Raw genomic sequence first — 22,198 nt, 5'->3', positions numbered from 1 at the left:
CACACACACACACACACACACACGGAAAATAACAAACACAGAAACAGGAGTGCTTGAATAGGTTTCTAAGTATTTTGAATCAAGGAGAAATAATTATCGTTAACTATTCATAAGAACCTCTAGATCCCAATTCCCATGAACAGGATGACTGTTTTAAGTTCATTCTCTGAAAAACTTACTTAAGACACAGATAGAACGTCCAGGAGCCTATATGGTGGAGTAAGAAGTAATTCGCCATAACTCTCCAAAAATCACCTCCAAACAAACATGAAATAGCATTCCAAAATAAATCCTGGAACAGTAGGACCAGCAAAGAGATGGGGTGAAACAAACTTTGAGCACAAGAAACTTGGAAGATTGGCAGGAAAAGTGTCTCTCACTTGGGTAAAAGGGGAATGCAGTCCAGGACAGGAAGTGTCCCAGCATGCTAGCAGCAATCCCCACTTCATCAAACCAGCAGTAGATCCTGAGCAATGGTGTGAGGGAGCAGGCAAACACCAAAACCAGGACATTCCATGTGCCTCAGCCTGGCCAGGGAAATGGGCAGACTCCAGCTCTGAGAGCCATCATGTGCTTAAATATAGCCCTGAGGAAACAGGTAGAGGACAGCCCTGTAGGTGCCTAGGCAAACAGACAGCTGCCAGCACCAGGCCTCCATCATGTGCTTCAGTATAGCCCTGGTCTAACAGTCAGTTGCCAGTGGCCAGACCACCACATGTATCAGTATATCCCTGGGGAAATGCAGATCCTTAATGGTCTCTACACATACCAGACACTGGCACTAGAAGCCTGGCTCAGTACCAGGTAAGCTGGCAGACCCCTTTGGCCTCCAGCAGAACCAGCCACTCGCCATCCCATCCCCTCAGCACATCACCAGACCCTTAAGTCCCCCATGGACCTTAGGGCAACATCAGTGCAGCTCCAGGTAAACAGCCAGGGCCTGCAGTTACTGATGCATGCCTGAGACAGTGCCCTTTCCACCCTGGGAACAGAGCTTAAATTTAAAAGAAAGGAAAAAGGCCCAAAAAGATGAGCCAAAAGCAACAACAACAACAAAAAAAATAATCTAACCATAGGAAGTTATTATGGTGATAGGGAATATCAAAATAAACTCAGAAGAGTACAAGAATGTCTAAACACCTATCAGTAAAACCCCAAAGAAAAATTGAAGAGATTTCAAGGCCAGAAAGAACTCATGGAAGAACTCAAAAAGGAGCTTAAGTATCATATAAGAGAGGTAGAAGAAAAATTGGGAAAAGAAATGACAGTGGTGCAAGAGAATTATGAAAAAAGAATCAACAGCTTGCAAAGAAAACAACTATTTAAAAAGGAGATTTGGCCAAATGGAAAAGGAGATACAAAAATCCACTGAAGACAACAACTCCTTCAAAATACACTTGGCCAGATGGAAAAGCAAGTACAGAAGCTAACTGAGGAAAACCACTCCTTACAATTTAGAATAGGGCAAGTGGAAGCTTATGACTCTATGAGACATCAAGAATCAATCAAACAATTTCAGAGGAATGAAAAAAAAAATAGAAGGAAATGTAAAATATCTCATTGGAAAAATAACTGACCTGGGAAATAAATCCAGGAGAGACAATGCCAGTATCATTGGACTACCTGAAAGCCATAATTAAAAGCAGGACCTGGAGAGCATCTTTCAAGAAATTATCAAGGAAAAAATGGCTTGATATCCTAGATCCAGAGGGCAAAATAGGCATTGAAAGAATCTACTGATCACTTCAGGAAAGAGATCCCAAAATATAAACTTCAAGGAACATTATAGCCAAATTACAGAACTATTGGGTTAAGATCATTCAATGAAATAGAAGGATTTCAAGCCTCCATAAGGGATGATTCTGCTCCAGCCCCTTATCTTTACTCTGTGTGTGTCTCTGTGCTAGAACTGTGTGTTTTTTGTAAGCAACGTATTGTAGAATTCTGGTTTTTTGATCCACTCTACTATCTGCTACCATTTTATAGAAAGTTCATCTCATTCACATTCACATTCACAGTTATGATTATTAACTGTATATCCTTCCAACCTATTTTCCTCCTGTTTGTCCTCTCTTTTTTTACCTTTTCCCTCCTCACCAGTATTTTACTTCTGTCTGCTGTCTCCTCCAGTCTACCTTCTCTTCTGTCAGTTTCCCCTCCCCCCCCACAGTCCCCACTTGCTTAATCAGCTCCCTTCCTACTTTCCTGTCAAGTAAGATAGATTTCTGTATTCAGTTGATCGTGTATATTATTCCCTCTTTGAGCCAATACTGATGAGAGTAAGGGTCAAGCATTGCTTGTTGCCCATCCACCCATCTTCCTCTCCACTGTAATAGATTTTTTCATGCCTCTCCATGTGAAATAATTTACCCTATTCTACCTCTCCCTTTCCTCTACACCCAGTATATGCCTCTTTCTTATCCCTTAATTATTTTTTTATGTCATTCCCTCAAATTCACCTTTTACATCTATATTCCTTCTAGTTTTACTATTAGTGGTCCAATTTTTAAGAATTACAAGAATCATCTTCCCATGTAGGAATGCAAACAGTTCAACTCCATTGAATCCCTTCTTTTCTTTTCCATGTTTATGCTTCTCTTGAGTCTTGATATTGGAGATCAAATTTTTGGGTTAATTCTGGTCTTTTTATGAAAGCTTGAAATCCTTCTATTTCATCGAATGACCGTTTTTTCCCTTGAGGTATTATGCTTAGTTTGCCAGGTAAATGATTCTTGGTTGCAGTCCTAGCTCCTTTGCCTTCTGGAATATCATGTTCCATGATTGCTGATTCTTTAATGTTGCAGCTGCTAACTCCTTTGTAATCTTGATTGCGGCTCCCTGATATTTGAATTTTTTTTTCTTTCTGGCAACCTGCAGTATATTTTCCTTGACCCGATAGTTCTCTAATTTGCTGTAATGTTTCTTGGAGTTTTTATATTGGAATCTTGTTCCTGAGGTGATCGGTGGAATCTTTCAATGCCAATTTTGCCCTGTGGTTCCAAGACATTTGATGGTTGTTTGGAGGTAAATATGGGAGAGTTACAGTGATTTAATACTTACTCCACCATCTTGGCTACCAGAAGTCCCCTTGATAATTTCTTGAAAGATGATAGCTATGCTCCCTTTTTGATCATGATTTTCAGGTAGTATAATAATTCTTGAATTATCTCTCCTCAATTTTATTTTCCAGGTCAGTTGTTTTTCCAATGAGATAGTTCACATTTCCTTCTATTTTTTCCATTCTTTTGACTTTGTTTTATTGTTTCTTGATGTCTCATGGAATCATAAGCTTACACTTGCCCAATTCTAATTTTCAACAAATTATTTTCTTCAGTGAACTTTTGTATCTCTTTTTCCTTTTGGCTAGTTTTGCTTTTTAAGGCATTCTTTTCTTCAGTGAATTTTTGAGATTCTTTTACCATTTGACCTTTTCTATTTTTTAAGGTGTATCTTTTCTTCATTCTTTGTGTGTGTGTGTGTGTGTGTGTGTGTGTGCGCGCGCACGCACGCTTCTTTTACCAGGTTGTTAATTCTCTTTTCATAATTTTCTTGCATCATTCTCGTTCCTTTTCCTGATTTTTCATGTATCACTCTTACTTTTTAACTCTTCCTTGAATTCTTGTTGGGCATGGGTTCAATTAGCATTTTTTTTTTTGAGACTTTTACTTATAGCTGTTTTCTTTTTGTTGTCTTATTCTGAGTTTATGTCTTGGTCTTCCCTGCCACCCTAATAGCTTTTTTCATGGTTAGATTCTTTTTTGTTGTTATTGTTTGCTTTTCCAACCTATTTCTTGACCTTGAACTTTATCTTAAAGTTTGCTTCCGCTCACCTGGGGTTGGGGAGTCATTGCTGCTGTTTTTAGAGCTAGTTCTTGAGGTCTGCAAGTTTTCAGTGTTTCTAAGGTGCTGTGATCTGGGACGAAGTGTTGTCTCTATTTTCCTTGTTTGTGCTCTGTTCTATTCCCAGATCATAACAAAATTACTCATGAAATTTGAATTTTAGGTTTCCAAATCCCATGACAAGGAAAAATCTATTATTGGTCTTACATGTTGGTTGGTTTTCCTCTTTTCTCATTAATTCAGTGGCATTAATCTTGTTGATCTGGGCTTTTACTCTAGAGTCCTGTTTTTTTATTTTTGTTTCTTAAGAAAGGATTAAAAAGAAAAGAAGCTGAAAAAAGGAGAAGTGAACTGAGTTTAATTGCATTAAAAAATGATAAATCAGGAAACAAAATTCCAAAATCTGATTTTATTTTAATTACAGTGGATGTCATTGCTTTATTTTAAAAATAGAACATTTTCAGTTTCTGCCAATAAAACAAGTTTTCCACATAGTCCTGTTAATTAAAAACCTAAGAACATATATAGAAAAACCCTCCAAGTCATTATAATACTCTTGTATTTGATATATTTTATTACATCCACTTAAATAGAGTGGCAAATATTATTTAAAAAAGGAATTTTAGCTTAATAAAGGTGTATTTTTTTTTTAAATCTCCTTTTTCTATGTGTCTTATTTTCTGCTTTGTGAGTACCTATGAGACCTAGGGCATAGTGAGCATTACATTCAATAGGTGTTAACTTAAAATCTTAAGCGGAAGTGTTAAAGAAGTTAGATTTTACTCACTTTTTTTTATTAAGTTGATTACAAATTAATCAGCATCTCATTATCTTTATATACCAAACATCTTGCTACCACCATGTAGCTGTTTGATTTCCCTTTTGTGTTGGAGCCATTGTTTTACTCTGTTGGTAGAGAAACTTCACCAATCTGATCAGCCTAGGCAAGATAACTTTGCACTGTCTTGGGAACAGATCCTACTGGACAGATTGTGGGTTTTGATTATCAGTAACAAAATCCCTTTTATTTGTTCGTGTAAATAAGACTTTACATTAATTAATTATAGATTAATTTTCAAATGCATTGAATAAAGAAAATCAGAAAGAGAAAATGTGAATGTGACATTGAAAAATAAACTGACATACCATTGAGATGTTGATCTTATTTCTGATCTCTTTTTCAGGCTGATTCTTAAAATGCTCACTGTTCACAATGCTAATATAAACCTTTCAGTGATTGGACTGAAGGCATTAGATCAGCTGCTGACTTCAGGTATTTAAATTTAAAAGGTCAAACTGTTTATTAATGTATTTTAACTTTTTTTTATATTTTACTAGGAATCATAACAAAATTACTCGTGAAATTTGAATTTTAGGTTTCCAAATCCCATAACAAGGAAAAATCTATTATTGGTCTTACATGTTGGTTGGTTTTCCTCTTTTCTCATTAATTCAGTGGCATTAATCTCGTTGATCACGGCTTTTACTCTAGCATCCTGTTGTTTTATTTTTCTTTCTTAAGAAAGGATTAAAAAGAAAAGAAGTTGAAAAAAGGAGAAGTGAACTGAAGAAAGAACATTTTTTTAAATAAAAATTATTTTTCAAAAATTAATTTATTTTGATTTATCAACAATCACTTCCATAAACTTTTGAGTTTTAAATTTTTCTCCCTGTCCTTCTGTACCTCCCTCCCCAAGATGGCATGCAATCTGATATAGACCATATATATATATACATTCCTATTAAACATTTTCACATTCGTGATGTTGTAAGGAAGAATTAGAACCAATAGGAGGAACCACCAGAAAAAGGAAACAAAACACAACAGAAGAAAAAAAATAGCAAATAGTATGCTTCGATCTGCATTCAAACTCCATAGTTCTTTCTTTGGATGTGGATAGCATTTTCTATTGTGAGGCATGTCTTAGATCATTGTGTCACTGAGAAGGGTTAAATCTATCAATGTTAGTCATTGTACAACGTGGCTGTTACTATGTACAGTGTTCTCCTAGTTCTGCTCACTTCACTCAGCATCAGACAATAAAAGTCTTTCCAGGTTTTTCTGAAGTCTGCCTGTTTATCATTTCTTATAGCATGATAGCATTCCATTACATTTATATACCACGACTTGTTCGGTCATTCCCCAATTGATGGGCATCCTCTCAATTTCCAGTTCTTTGCCATCACAAAAAGAGCTGCTATAAATATTTTTGTACATACAGGTCTTTTTCCCATTGTATGATCTCTTTGGGATGTAGCCCTTGAAGTGCTATTGCTGGGTCAAAGGATAAGAAAGGACATTTTTAAAAGAAAATGATAAATTGATATTCAGAGGATCAAATTAAAGGGCTGACATTTTGAGAATACATATAATCCTTTTTCCCATAGAAAAAAATTGGTGAGACTGTATTGGACCTTCTTATCTGTGTTTTATTTTAATCACATCCTTTTTTCAGTGTTTTTAATTTGAAACATTTGCATTCTTAAATTGGCAATAAATAAGAATAAGAATTGAAAGAAATCTCATCAATGTGTATAGAAATCAGCAGTATTTGTATCATGTTATGACTTTTTAAATTTTTGTTTAAAAGTACTATTTTTTCATGTAGTTTTTGAGATTAGAAAAGTTTCAGTGTGTATTAAAGTCATTTCAGAGATTATCTTTAAGTCACTTGATGAATTCTTTCATTTGTCTTTTATATGAACTTGACCATGATGACTTTTGAGTAAACTAAGTAGCTTACCAAAAAAAAAAGTCCAGATACATGACTATCATGTAAGAACTTTGGATCTTCTGAGTACCAAAAGAACTATTAATTTTTGTTTTCCTTACATAGATTTGATGACTTTGCAGATATTGGAAGAAGATTGCAGTGATGTATTCACATTAATTTTTGATGCCATGCGTACATTTCCTAGTAATGAAGAGATCCAAAGGTTTGGCTGTAAAGTTTTGCATGTGCTTTTTGAGAAAGGTATTCTGATTTTTTAAATTTTATCTTATTTTTATTTTAAAAAATTTTTGAGTTCCAAATTTTCCCCCCTTACCTGCCCCTCCCCCACACATTGAGAAGGCAAGCTACATGTTAGCTATTATACATGGGAAGTCAAGCAAAACATGTTTCTGTATTAGCCAAGTTTACACAAAAAAGCAAAAAAAAAGAAAGAAAGTGAAAAATGCTTGAGTTCATCAATTCTCTCTAGAGGTAGATAGCATATTTCATTATGAGTCGTTTGGAATTGTCTTGGATCATTGTATTGATTAGAGTAGCTAAGTCTTTCACAGTTGATCATTTTACAATATTGCTGCTATTGTGTTCCATGTTCTTTTGGTTCTGCTCACTTCACTTTGCATCAGTTCATATGTCTTCCCCAATTTTTTTTAAAACCATCTCCCTCATCATTTCATATAGTATTCCATCACAATTATATATCACAGCTTGTTCAGTCACTCCCCAAATTATGGACATCTTTTTAATTTCCAGTTCTTTGCATCCATAAAAAGAGTGGCTACAAATAATTTTGTATGTATAAGTCCTTTTCTTTTTGCTGGGTCAAAGGGTATGCAAAGTTTTATAGCCCTTTGGGCATAGTTCCAAATTGTTCTTCAGAATGATTGGATCACTTCACGGTTCCACAAGCAGTTCATTAGTGTCCTCATTTTTCCATATCCCCCTCCAACATTTATCATTTTCCTTTTCCATCATGTTAGCCCATCTGGTGGGTGTGAGGTGATGCCTCAGATGTTTTAATTTGCTTTTCTCAAATCAGTAGTGATTTAGAGCATTTTCTCATTATGGCTATAGATAGCTTTGATTTCTTCATCTGAAAACTGCCTATTCATATCTTTGACCATTTATCAATTGGGGAATGAATCAGATTTTTATGACTTTGACTTAGTTCTCTCTATAGTTGAGAAATTAGACCTTAATCAGAAAAACTTGCTGTAAAAAGTTGTTCTCGGTTTACTACTTCCTTCTAATTTTGACTGCCTTGCTTTTTTGTGTGTAAAAGCTTTTTAATTTAATGCAATCAAAATTATCCATTTTGATTGCATTAAATGAGACATTCATGATGTCTCATTGTTATTACCTGTAATGGAATTAATGATTGCTTCTATGATTTGTTTTTCTACCTACTCATTATTTAACATTAGATTATTTTGTTCCAAATAATTTTTAATCTGTGTCTCCAAGGCCCTTTATTGAATGTAATTTTTAATATATTATGTACTGAAAAGTGTACATTTAATAATTTCTGCTTTTCTGTATTTTTTTTGTGAAATTTTTACACCCTAATACATGATTAGTGTTTTGAACTTGCCATGTACAACTGAGAAAAAGGTATACTCCTTTCTGTTCCCTGTTACCTCTAGTGTCTATCATATCTAAGTTTTCTCTAATTGTATTCATTTCCTTAACTTCTTTCTTATTCATTTTATGGTTAGATTCATTTAGTTCTGAGAGGGTAAAGTTGAGGTCCTTCACTAGCATAGTTTTAGTATTTCCCTCTAGTAATTCGTTTTAACTTTTCCTTTAAGGAATTGGATGCTATACCATTTGATGCATATTTGTTTAGTGACGATACTACTTCATTGTCTATAGTACTTTTTTTAATAAAATGTAGTTTCCCTGATTTTCTTTTTTAATGTTTTATTTTTGCTTTTGCTCTGAGACCATGATTGCTAACTTTCCATTTTTATTTAAACTCAATTATAAGAGATTCTATTCCAGCTCCTTATTTTAATTCTGTGTGTCTTTCTGTATCAGGTGTGTTTCTTGTAAACAGTATATTGTTGGAAATCTGGTTTCTAAGCCATTCTGCTGCCTATTTCCGTTTTATAGGTGAATTCATGTCATTTGCATTCATAGTTGTTATTACTAACTTTTTTATCCTTCTCTCTCTCTGTTTTTACTCTGTCTTCAAAATTTGTTACACACATGACCTTTTCCTTCCATAATCTGCCTTGCCTCTTATTCTTCCCCTTTCCCCTACCTTTTCACTTAACCCATTATCATTTCCTTCTTCTACTTCCCTGTTGGGGAAAATAGTTTATTCTACTACTCTGTGTGTGTGTGTGTGTGTGTGTGTGTGTGTGTGTGAGAGAGAGAGAGAGAGAGAGAGAGAGAGATTGCACTCTTGCATGCATGCGTGTATGTATATGTTCTTCCCTCTTTGAACCAGTTCAGATTATAGTGAGGTTCAAGCCTTGTCTCTTCCCCTCAACCCCCATTTTCTCGTCCAATGTAAAAATTCTTCTTTACATGCTTCTTTTATATGAAATAATATCCCCCTTTTTTCCTCTCCCTTCCCCATTCTTCCAGTGAGAATTCCTCTTCCTTGCCCTCCATTTTTTTTTGAGATCATCTCATTATTATTGATTCACGCCCATGTGCTTTATCTTTATATACTCCTTCTGACTGTCCTACTCATGAAAGTTCTTAGGAGTTACATGTATCATCTTCCCACACAGGAATGTAAGCAGTTAGTCTTTATTAATTCCCTCATGATTTCTCTTTCATATTTACATTTTTATGCTTCTCAAGTCTTCTCTTTGAATATCCAGCATTCTGTTTAGTTCTGATCTTTTCATCAGAAATTCCTGAAAGTCTTCTATTTCATTTAATGTCAAATTTTTTTCCATTGAGGGGTTATACTAAGTTTTGCTGGATAGGTTATTCTTTGTTGTAATTCCAGTTACTTTGCCTTCTGGAATATTATATTCCAAGTTTTCCCCTCCTTTAAATGGTAACTACTAGATCTTGTGTGATCCTGACTATGACTCCACGATATTTAAATGTTTTCTTTCTGTCTGGTTTCAGTATTTGGAATTTGGCTGTAATATTTCTGGGGGTTTTCATTTTGGGATCTCTTTCATGAGGTGATCAGTGGGTTCTTTGACATTCTTCTATGTCCTCTGATTCTAACACAGCTGGTCAGTTTTCTTTTATAATTTCTTGACATGATATCTAAGCTCTTTTTTTAAATTTAGTAGTATTTTTCCCCCAGGTACATGTCAAGAAAATTTTTAGCATTCATTTTTACAAAATTTTGACTTTTAAATTTTTCTCCCTCCCCTCTTCTGAAAATGGTAGACAGTTTGATATAGTTTATACATGTGCTATCATTTAAAAATATTTCCATATTAGTCACAGTTGTGAAAGAAGAAACAGATCAAAAGGAAAAAAAACACAAAAAAAGGAATAAAGTAAGTGAAAAAATATGCTTTAATCTGCATTTAGAGTCCATTAGTTCTTTATCTGGATATGGATAGCATTTCCTCATGAGTCCTTTGTGCTTGTCTTTGCTCAGTTGCTAAGAGGAGCTGAGTCATTTATCACAAAATGTTGCTGGTAATGTGTATAATGTTTTCCTGCTTCTGCTCATTTTACTTTGCATCAGTTCATAGGAGTCTTTTCAGGTTTTTCTGAAATCTGCCTGTTCACCATTTCTTTTTGCACAATTGTGTTTCATTGCATTCATATACCATAGCTTGTTCAGCCATTCCATAGTTGATAGGCATCCTCTCCATTTCCAATATTTTGCCATCACAAAAAGAGCTGCTAAATATTTTTGCACATGTTTGGTCCTTTTCCCTTTTTTATGATCTCTTTGGGATACAGACCTAGTAGTGGTATTCCTAGATAAAAAGGTAATGCACAGTTTGGTTGTCCTTTGGGCATAGCTCCAAATTGCTTTACATAATGATTGGATCAGTTCACAACTCTACCAACAGTGCATCAGTGTCCCAGTTCTCCAACATCCAACATTTTCCGTTTTTGTCATATTAGTCAATCTGATAGGCATGAGGTGGTACCTCATAGTTGTTTTTAATTTGCGTTTCTCTAATCAATAGTGATTTAGAGCATTTTTTCATGTGACTTTAGATAGTTTTGATTTCTTCATGTGAAAACTGCCTGTTCATATTCTTTGACCATTTATCAATTAGGCCATTTGGCTTGTATTCTTATAAATTTGACTCCTTTCTCTAGATAGTTGAGAAATGAGGCCTTTATCAGAGATACTTTGTATGCAGATTTTGGTATAAAGATAAAGTCTTCTGCATTCCTTCTAATCTTGGTTGCATTGGTTTTGTTTTACAAAAGCTTTTTTATTTAATAGAATCAGAATTATCTATTTCATTTTTTGTAATGCTCTCTATCTCATTTAGTCATGAATTCTTCACCTCCCCATATATCTAACAGATAAGACTATTTCTTGCTCTTCTAATTTGCTTATGGTGTCACCCTTTATGTCTAAATCATGCCAAAGGTCAGTCATATCTAACTTTCTTTATTTTCTTTTTACTTCCTTAGTTTCTTTCTTATTTACTTTTTGGTTGAATTTTTCGAGTTCTGAGAGAGGACAGTTAAAATTCCCCCACCAGTATAGTTTTGCTGTGTATTTCTTCCTGTAACTCACTAAACTTCTCCTTTAAGAATTTAGATGCTTTACCATTTGGTGCATATATATTTAGTATTGATACTGCTTCATTGTCTATGGTACATTTTAGAGTAGATAGAGTTTCTTTGCTTATCTTTTTTAATTAGGTCTATTTTTGCTTTTACGTTGTGCGAAATGAGGATTACTATCCCTGCTTTTTTTTTTTTTAACTTCAGCTGAGGCATAATAGATTCTGCTCCAGCCCATTACCTTTACTCTGTATGTGTGTCTCTGCTCCAAGTTTGTTTCTTGTAAACATATTGTAGGATTCTGATTTTTGATCCACTGTGATGTCTGCTTCCATATTATGAGAGAGTTCATCCCATTCACATTACAGTAATGATTAACTACCTGTGTATTTCCCTCCATCCTATTCTTCCTCCTGTCTGTCCTTTCTCTCCTTTCACCCTTTCCTTTTTCACCAGTGTTTTGCTTCTGTCTATTACCTCCCCTGATCCACTCTCCCTTCTGTCAGTCCCCCCCCACCCCACCCCCCCGCCCCCAGCCTTTGCTTGATCTCCCCTCCTACATCCCTGTCTGGTAAGATAGATTTCTATATTCAACTGAATGTGTATATTATTCCCTCTTTGAGCCAGTGTTGATAAGAGTAAGGTTCAAGTGATGCTTATCACCCACCTTCCCATCTTCCACTCCACTGTAATAGGTCTTTCATACCTCTTCAGTTAAAATTGTTACCCCATTCTACCTCTCTCTTCCTTCTACACCTGGTGTACTCCTCTTTCTCCCTTAATTTTTTTTATGTCGTTCCCTCAAATTCTCCTTATACCTTTGTGCTCTATGTATATTCCATCTAGCTATACTATTAGTGATAAAATTTTTTTAAGAATTACAAGTATTATCTACTCCTGAACAGATATAAATAGTTTAGCGCTATTGAATCTCTTATGTTTTCTTTTTTCATTTTACAAGTCTTGATATTGGAGGTCAAATTTTTGTTTGTTCTGGTCTTCTACTTATGAAAGCTTGAAATCCTTCTATTTCATTAAATGACTATTTTTTTCCTTTGATGTATTATGCTTAATTTGCTAGGTAAGTGATTCTTGGTTGTAATCCTAGCTCTTTCGCCTTTCCATGACCTCTGATTGTTTAATGTCTCAGCTGCCAAGTCCTGTGCAATTCTGATTGTGGTTCCCTCTTATTTGAATTTTTTCTTTCTGTCCACTTGTAGTATATTTTCCTTGACTTGACCAAATTTCCTGAAATTTGTCTATAATGTTCTTTGAAGTTTTTATTTTGGGATCTCTTTCCTGAGGCGATAGGTGGATTCTTTCAATGCCTATTTTGCCCTTTGGTTCCAGGACATCAGGGCAGTTTTCCTTGATAATTTCTTGAAAGATGCTGTCCAAGTCCTTGTTTTGATTATGGCTTTCAGGTAGTCCAGTGATGCTGATATTGTCTCTCTTGGATCTGTATTCAAGTCAGCTGTTTCTCCTGAGAGGTATTTTATATTTTCTTCCATTTGGTCATTATTTTAACGTGTTTGATTGATTTTTGATGTCTCAGAGCCATTAACTTCCACTTACTCAATTCTAACTTTTCAGGTGTTATTTTCCTTTATTAACTTTTATACTTTCTTTTTCATTTGGCCAGTTGTATTCTTTAAGAAGTTGTTTTCTTCAATGGATTTTTGTATCTCCTTTTCCAGTTGGCCAGTTCTACTTTTTAAAGTTTTCCAAGCTTTTCACTCTTTTTTTCATAATTTTCTTGAATCACTCTCATTTCTTTTCCTATTTTTTCTTCTCCCTCTCTTATGTCTTCTAAGCTCCCTTTTGAGCTCTTAGATGAGTTCTTTCTGGGCTTGAGACCACTTTCCATTTTTCTTTTATTTTCTTTTTTTAAATTTTGTTACATTTTATATTTAGTATTTTATTTTCCCCCAGTTACATGTAAAAATAGTTTTTTACATTCATTTTTAAAACTTTGAGTTTTAAATTCTCTATCTTCCTCCCTCCTCACTCCAACCCCCCACCCTCCATTGAGAAGGTAAGCAATTCAATATAGGTTATACATGTATAGTCATGCAACATATACTTAATAGTCATGTTGTGAAAGAAAACAGACCAAAAAACCTCAAAAATAAAGTAAAATATAAAAAAAACCTATATTTTAATCGGTTTTCAGACCCCATCAGTACTTTCTCTGGGGATGGTTAGCGTTTTTCATCGTAAGTCCTTCAGAGGTGTCTTGGATAGCTGTATTGCTGAGAATAGCTAAGTCATTTGCAGCTGATCATCTTACAATATTGCTGTTACTTTGTACACAGTACATTTCACTTTGCATCAGCCCATGCAAGTTTTTCCAGGTTTTTCTGAGAGCTTCTTGCTCATCGTTTCTAATATTATTCATTTTTTGGGTGAGGCAGTTGGAGTTAAGTGACTTGCCCAGAGTCACACAGCTAGTGTTATGTGTCTGAGGCTGGATTTGAACGCAGGTGCTCCTGACTCCAAGGCGGAGCTGTATCCACTGCACCACCTAGCTGCCCCCCTGTTTACCTTTTTATGCTTCTCTTGAGTCTTGTGTTTGAAAGTCAGATTTTCTGTTCAGCGCTGGTCTTCTCATCAAGAATGCTTAAAAATCAACAATCCCATTGAATTTTCATTTTTTCCCTTGAAGGATTACACTCAGTTTTGCTGTGGAGGTGATTCTTGGTTGTAATCCTAGCTCCTTTGCCCTCCAGATTATCATATATCAAATCCCTTTAATGGAGAAGCTGCAAAATCTTGTGTTATCCTGACTGTGGCTCCACCATAGTGGATTATTTTTTTCTGGCTTCTTACAATATTTTCTCCTTGATCTGGGAACTCTGGAATTTGGCTATAACATTCCTGGGATTTTCATTTTGGGATTTCTTTCAGGAAGTGATCAGAGATTCTTTCTATTTTACCCTCTGGTTCTAGAATAAGAGGGCAGTTTTCCTTGATAATTTCTTGAAAGATGATGTCTAGACTCTTTTTTTGATCATGGCTTTCAGGTAGTCCAATAATTTTTGTGGGCCGAGAGCTCCAGAATCTGCCACTGCTGCTGCTGCTGATTGTTCAGTCAGTCCCAAAGCCTACTCCTGGTTTTTCTGGGGTCAGGGCTGTGCTGAGGTTGGGGCTAAACTGCACTCCTCTCTCAGCCTGGTGTAACAGACCTTTCCTTTGGACCTTCCAGGTTGTCTTGGACTGAAATTTGTTTCACTCTGTCTTTTTGTGGGTTCTGCTGCTCTAGAATTTGTTTAGAGTCATTTTTTAAAGTATTTGGAGAGCTCAGGAGAGTTCCTGCCTTTACTCCACCATCTTGGCTCGGCCTCTGAGGTATTGTTTTCTTTTGCAAATTTTGTACCTCTTTTACCAAGCTATTAATTCTCTTTTTGTAATTTTCTTGCATTGCTTATTTATTTTCCCAAGTTTTCCCCTACCACTTTCATCTGATTTATTTTATTTTTTCCACTTAATAGTATCTTACTTTTTCCATTTACATGTAAAGATAGTTTTCAGTATTCACTTTTATAAGATTTTGAGTTCCAGAATTTTCCTCCCTTTCTCCTTCTCTCTCCTCCCCCCTCCACAAGACAGCAAGCAATCTAACATAAATTATACATGTACAATCATATTAAAAGTATTACATTAGTCATGTTGTCTCATCTGATTTTTAAAGAGTTTTTTGTTTTTGTTTTTGTTTTTTTTTGCTCTTTCTTTAGCTCTTCCTGGAATTCTGTTTTGGCTTGAATGCTATCTGCATTATTTTCCTTTGAGTCTTTGCTTGTAGCTGTTTTCATGTTGTTGTCTTTCTGTGAGTCTGTCTTGATCTTTCCTGTCACTGATACCTCTTTATGGTCTGATTCTTTTTTTGTTTTTGGTTGCTTACTCATGTTTCTATCCTATTTCTCAATTTTGAGCTTTATGTTAAAGTTGAATTCTGTTCACCGTAGGGGTGCAGGGCACTCTCCCAAAGTTATGGCTTTGTTGCCCTACTGTTTTCATATTTAATCCCAGGAGTCTTTAAGTTTGTGGTTCTTTCATGGTGGCATCATGGGGGAAGCGTGGTCCCTAGTCTCCTTGTAAGGGCTCTGGTATACCCAAGTAGGGGACCTGCTCGTTTTGGACTGCAAGTACTAGCACTCCTCTCTGTCCTGGAACTGCCAGTTGGTACTGGCTATGAACATTAGAGTTGACAAGCAGTGCCCTGTCTTATGCCAAATGCCAGCAGTGTTCCCTCATAATTTCTTTATCACCAAGTTTAAGTGGCTGCTGTTATTCCCACCACATGTGTCCTAGGCTAATCTTGTCCCCATTCCAGTGTAATGAATATCTCCTTCTGACCTCCTAAGTTTTATTTGACAGGAGAACTGTCTTACTCTTACTTTTTGCTGCCTATGCTGTTTCAGAATTTGATTTGTTTTGTTATTTTAAAAATTTTTGAAGGGGAATGTTGGATGGATTAGTCTGGAATGATGAGTCTACTCTGCCACCTTGGCTTTGGCGCTTTTCTTCACAGCCTTCTTTACTCTGCATTTTATCTTTCTTAAAATAAGGTTATAAAAAGATAAGATTTGCAGTTAAGTAAAACCTATCTTACTTGTGGAATGGTTAGAGAGCTGGTCTCCAAGCAAGGAAGACCTGGGAGTTCTGCTTTTGACACATTTTTGTTGCGTGGTTCTTGGTAAGTAACTTTTAATCTCTTAATGCGCTAAGCATCTCCACAGTGGTGGAGAGCTTTTCCTTACCTAGGAGTTTCCTTTACCAATGAAACCACAGGTCCAATACCTATTCCTAAGTAAATGAAATGTTTTAAATTATTCTCTTTGTTCGTAAGTAAATTAACTTGTTGTGTTGTGTGTAATAGGGTTTATTCAAATACACTAGTCTTTGGAGAATTAACTGGCAGTGTTGTGGCATGTGACAAGTTATTAATTTCTGCAAACTGAGTAGTTCCTTCGTACAGAGAATTAATAAAATTATAGATCGTTTGGTGTGTGAAGACAGAGTTAATACTATCATTGCCAGATATTTCTAAATCTGGCACAAACTCTATGGAAAGGATTAGAAGAGTATAGGTAAAAGTAGAATGAATTGACTCTTTGGGAAAAGATTTGGCTTTTTTTTTTTCTTTGTACGATACTGACACCACTGTATCTTTCATCAATTACCATTGTTTATCTTTCTTATTAAAGAACCCACTTCTTAACTGATTATGTGGATGTGTTGATACTGATTTAAAGAGAAGTCATCATCTACATACAAATCCATGAATAAAGCCTACTACATTTTCTCATTTTCAATATTAATGTGGCAATATCTTTGATGATGTTGCTCCATTATATTCAGTAACCCTTCATTTTTAAACCAAACTGTGGTTTAAACAAAAATCCATTATTTACTTCAAATGTTTGAAAATCAAAGGGCTTAATTCTGAAAATTATTGTTGACAACAATTTTTTTTAATGTTTTGAGATCCATTAAGAAAATGTTGGATGACAAAGCCTCATTTTCTTGCCATTTTCTCTGTTGAGTAAACATGTGTTTTAGATAGCTGGGCTGCCCTTGAGGAACTCCACTTTTCTTTAAAGTAGTTCATTCACTTTCCAGTCCACCTTCTAACATGTTCTCTGTTAATGACAGTTAAAATTTTTATTGGAAGTACTTCTTTGCTTATCTAAATCCTTTATTCTATTAACCTCTTATTTAATAGCATGTTTTAATTTCAGGATAGTAATGCAAAAAAGTTTGGTCAAGATGTTTTTGTTTTTGTTTTAATTTTTCTTGACTTAGTTTTGTGTAAAGAAAAACTTTTGACTCTAAGGGATTAGTTTCAAAATATTTTCATTTTTCTAACTGTACAAAATTATTGACTAATTCATGCTTTTATATAATTCTTAAAGTTTATATTTTCATTTCAATTTAGTTTCAGAAGAGCAGCTGACTGAATTTATTGAGAACAATGATTACATGTTTTTGCTGAATGCATTAAAGAGATTTAATCATGAAGAAGAAGTTGTTTTTCATGTTCTTCACAGTTTACATTCCCTAGCACTCCCATGTAAGTATCTGCAAGTAAATCATCTTTACCCACTTGAATCACTATAAATTAAAACATCTTTTCCAAGAGCTTTTTTGGAGATAATTTATAAATCAGACATCTGAATGTATTGATGTCAGGAAAAAAATCAACTATTGTTAATATCAAAATAACATCATTTCCTGAGACTTTGAAATTGAATATCCCTTTTCTTAAAAGAAGGTTGTGAAGAGTGAATGAATTTGGCAGATGGGCCACAATGTCAAGTGTAGCTAATGGGCCGATTTCAAATCTTGGTTCTCAATCAGTTTATACATCACTGGTTTCTCTTAGTTACCATTAATATTTTTCATTTTTTGTAGCACTAGTGTTTTAGTGAAGCTGTAAGCTTATTGTTATAATATATATATATATATACTTCCTCCATTACTGCTAATCACCACTCATAAATGCCTTTTTTTGTGTGCAATTCCGTCTATGTCTTTCCATACATTTTTGTAGGAGTTTAATTGGTTACATCGAAGGCCTCATTTTTAGATCTTTTAACATTGTGTGTTCAGTCACAGCATTTCGTCTGTATGTTTTGTTACCCTTGCTATCTTGCTATCAATACACGACTAGCTCACCTCCTTTTCCTTTTTATATCCCTTTGTGTGTCCATTGGTAATATAGTCTTTGTCTACATGTATCACTTGTCTCTTGGATTAACATGGAAAACCTTGAGATCATTGGCAGTATTTTTCAAATTTGTAAATGCTATCTGTAAATACTACTAATACATGAATATTTCACTGATCCATGATTTCATCAATGTGGATGCTTTTTCCATTGAAGAAGAAAACAATCTTTTTATACTCAATCAATGAGTACTTATTAAGCACCTACTATGTATCAGCACATAGCAGTAGGCAGAAGTATAAAGAATGAAATAATTCCTACTTGTAATGAATTTAAATTCTAATGGTGGAGACAAGTATGCATAGAAAGTTAATAAATATGCACATATACACATATAAAGGTAAGTAGGTAGATAGAAATAGTAGTTAAGTACAAATAAATAAATAGTTTGGAAGGGAGGTTACTAGTAATTGGGGGGATCAGGAACGGCTTCTTGAAAAGGGGTGTGCCTGAGCTGCATCTTAAAGGAAGAGAGAACGGGTTCCATGAGGTAGAGGTAAAGAGGAAGTGCGCATTCCAAGCAGATGGGATGGTCATTGCAAAGGCACTGACATCAGAAATAAATTATTGTGAATGAGGAACAAAGAGAAGGCTTGTTTCTCTAGATCACAGTGTGTGGAAAGAGGAGTAATGCCAAGTAAGGATGGAAAGGTAGGTTGGTGCCTGGTAATGTAGCACTTTAAAAGCTGTATCTTAGTAGATGTCTTTTTAGGCTGCTCTAGCTGAAAAAATTATTAGCTGGTGACTAGCATTCCATCGATTAGTCTTTTCAAAACTCAGTAGACTGTGGCTTAGCCAACAGAGACTGTTGCCAAATCATGTTACAAAGCATGTTTGTAAGTGGTGGAATATACCAGAGCTTGTGCCTTCACTATTATAATCTTCAAGAATCCAGGGTTTACCTCCATTCTATGATAGGGTAGAAGATTAGAACTATAGTGGAAGATTTATAGTATTTATAGTATAAGTATCCATGTATACATGTATATATGTGTAAATGTGATAGGTATGGCTTCATCAGTAAATTCTTGAGATGTGGGAATAAGCATTAATCTTAATTATGTAGAAAAAAAATGGACTTTGGGCTTTAGTAAATCAGAATACAGTCCTATACTTTAAAAAGTAAAATAAATTTAAAAAGTAAATTTGCTTTGGTAAATCTATTAAATTTTATTTTCATATGAAAATACACGTCCCTTCCCTTCCATCTCCCTGCCATCTACCAGTTCTCTCCACTTTCCCCTTCCTTGCATGAGAAAACAAGAAAAACAAAGCCTCCTATTATGAACAAGCAAAAAAAAATTCCTACATTGGCCATGTCAAAAAAAAAAATATATCATTCTGAGTCCATCACCTCTTCATCAGGGGATAGCTATAGCTTTTGAAAAAAGTGCTTTTTAGGAGCTGCTAGGTGGCACAGTGGATAGAGCATCAGCCCTGAATTCAGGAAGACCCGAGTTCAAATCTGCCCTCAGACATATAACTCTTATTAGCTGTGTGACCCTAGGCAAGTCCCTTAACCCCATTGCCTGACCGAAAAAAAGAAAAAAGTGCTTTTTAAATGAAGTACTTATTGTAGATTTTCAAGCTTTGCTTTTTGATTTCTCAGCCATAGGGAATTAAATACTTGAAAGTAGAGGTGGCTCAATAATGATAGGAAATGGTCATACTTCTAAAGATTATAAATTACTCGGTGCCATCACACTGAATGCACCCTTTTACCTTCCCTTGGCTATAGTTAGGTTGGACTTATTGGATGAAGTCTTAGGCATTGTGTCCCACCCACATCTAGCATAACACAAGAATTAAAATGGCTTGATTTGTAATGGAAAGGTCAAAGAAAACAACTCTCAGAAACCAGAATTTTGAACCATTTTAACTATTCTATTTCTGATCCTTGGCAATTACCTCCTCATTTTCTAAGTTATGTTCTCATTTTAAAATATGGTTGCTGCTAACATTTGTTAAAATCTCCATATCCTTTTTTGGGGAAAAGTGTTATTTAGTGCTGTCATTATAGCTTTCTAAATTTAGCTTTCAAATAAAATTTAGAATTTTTGGAAATATTTATCTCAGTAACTGTTACCAGCTTACTCATGCTCTAAAAGCAGTTGTACATCCTTAATCCCTTTTACTAACAAATCTTGTTCCTCTTCCTTATTCGTCAGGTTGGGTGGAAAGAGTGGTGAATTTAGAGTCAGAAGAACTAGGTTTCTCATTCTGACTCTCACCATATGTATGATGTTAGGCTAGTCACCTAATCTCTTGGCCTTAATTTCCTCATCTCTAAAATCAAAGGTTGGTCTAGGTGGCCCTTTGAATCCAGACCTTAATTTATTCATTCATGTTTTATACAAGAAGTCTGGGATAGTTATTTACCTTTAAGGTTAAGTATAATCCTTTTAAGAGCAGTCATAATTCATATACAATTAATGTGCTTAATAATGTAGCATTTTTAATTACTTTAGTCAGTAGAGTACTGTATCATGACAATCAGTGTTTGAAGTTGGGAAGCCTTAGATAAGTATGCATGAAGGAAAATATCCCCATATTAATGTATTGTAATTTTGATTTAGGCAGTAATGTGGAAGTCCTAATGAGTGGAAATGTCAGATGTTACAATATTGTGGTAGAAGCCATGAAAATGTTCTCTAGCAGTGAAAAAATTCAAGAAGTTGGTTGCTGTTTGTTACACAGGCTTACATTGGGTGAGTTATTTTTATTTAATTTTATCATTTCGTATTTCTGTTTAAATGTATTGCAAGTACAGTAACAATTTTTAGCCTCTGTACTTAGAACAGGTAGGTGGCAGGGCTCTGTACTCTGAGCAAAATGTAAGACTCCTTAGCTAAAATTTGGTCTAGTTAGCCAAATTTAGGACTAAGATTTTCCTTCTAGAGTTCTTGATTTTAAAAAAAGTGATACTATTAGTGATTTAATCTATTAAATGAGGTAATTATGCTTTTGAGTGTTTCATTATTTTCTCCTTTTCCTCTTTTCTAGTCTTCAAAGATACCTGAGGGTATAAATGTTCCTATTTATTTTCTTTGGGAAACTGAAAGACATTCTTTGTTTATATTCCAAATGTTGACGTTTGAGAAGTGGCACTATAATAATTTCATCACTCAGAAGATATGGGTCAAGTAGTATGATTGAATTTTTGCATAAATATTGGAAATTATCTCCTTTGGGGCAGTCAAGGAGAATGTGATATACTTCTTCCAATGATGTTGCTATTGCTAAAGACTTTCTTTGAGATCTTCTTTCTTTTGAATACCCAAAGTGGTGGCAGATCTTATTTTGAAGTAAAATCTGGTATTTCGTAAATAGACCAAAAACATTCAGTGCTAAGTTGTTTTTCTTTTTTTTTTTTTTAAAGGATTAAGTGTGTTTAAAAAAAATTTTTTTTCTGGTTATAATAGAACGAATACTGGACAGTCAGAAAGCCTGAGTTCTAGTTCTAGTTCTACTTCTGACACTAGCCCTGTGACCAGGGCAAATATTTAAATTCTCTTTTCCAATTAGATAATCTCTAAAAAATCTTCCAGTTCTAAGATTCTGTAATCTGTTTTGGAAAGGAAACACAGCAATCCCGGACTGTAAAGTAATGAGACTATAGCTACTTACTGTGGTTCACAGATTAACTCTGAAAATATATCCAAATGAAAAGCTCTAAAATGTTTTGTATGATGGCAGTATTAAAGTTGGGTAGCTAAATGATGCGGCAGAGAGAGCACCATGCCTGGAGTCAGAAAGACCTGAATTCAAATCTGGCCTCAGACACTTACTAGCTGTTAACCCTGGGCAATTCACTTAACCCTGTTTGCCTCAGTTTCCTCATCTGTAAAATGAACTGGAGAAGAAAATGGCAAATCACTCCATTATCTTTGCCAAGAAGATCCTATATGGGGTCACGAAGACTGAAATGACTGAAAAACAAAGATTTTAACCAAGTTAGTCAATAATAAACATTAAGTGCTTACTTTGTGCTTGGCACTGTGTTAAAATCTGGAATTTTTTTTTAAATGAAAAAGACAATTTTTGAAAAAGAAAACACAGAATTAACATCCTTAGTTTCAATGTGTTTGTTAAGGAATCATTTTTATGACATTTGCTTTTACTACTGGATTCCAAATGTCTGGATGCATTGCTTATGGAGATAGATATTTTTGCTTTGTGCTATTCTGTATATCCAGCCCTTCTGAGCTTTGCTGTC

At 34.8% G+C, this 22,198-nt stretch overlaps 1 protein-coding gene across 5 annotated transcripts in view; it reads left to right on the top strand.

The window, feature by feature from the left end:
- The window catches only part of LRRK2 (leucine rich repeat kinase 2), a 228,053-nt gene that overhangs the window by 13,959 nt on the left and 191,896 nt on the right, over nt 1–22,198 (top strand). For all 5 annotated transcript variants that reach the window (XR_003568832.1, XM_027858947.1, XM_027858948.1 and 2 more), the window contains exons 4-7: nt 5,025–5,113; nt 6,678–6,815; nt 17,191–17,325; nt 20,559–20,690. Coding sequence is in view for 4 of the 5 variants with exons in the window: in XM_027858947.1 (XP_027714748.1) it covers nt 5,025–5,113; nt 6,678–6,815; nt 17,191–17,325; nt 20,559–20,690 (494 nt within the window). In the remaining variant the exon portion in view is untranslated. The remainder of the gene's footprint in view (nt 1–5,024; nt 5,114–6,677; nt 6,816–17,190; nt 17,326–20,558; nt 20,691–22,198) is intronic.

The sequence above is a fragment of the Vombatus ursinus genome, unplaced genomic scaffold (genome assembly GCF_900497805.2).
Source record: "Vombatus ursinus unplaced genomic scaffold, bare-nosed wombat genome assembly UNPS02013950.1, whole genome shotgun sequence".
Taxonomy (NCBI): Eukaryota; Metazoa; Chordata; class Mammalia; order Diprotodontia; family Vombatidae; genus Vombatus; species Vombatus ursinus.
The sequence above is the reverse complement of the archived record's forward strand: the minus strand, read 5'-3'. Positions and strand labels throughout refer to the sequence as shown.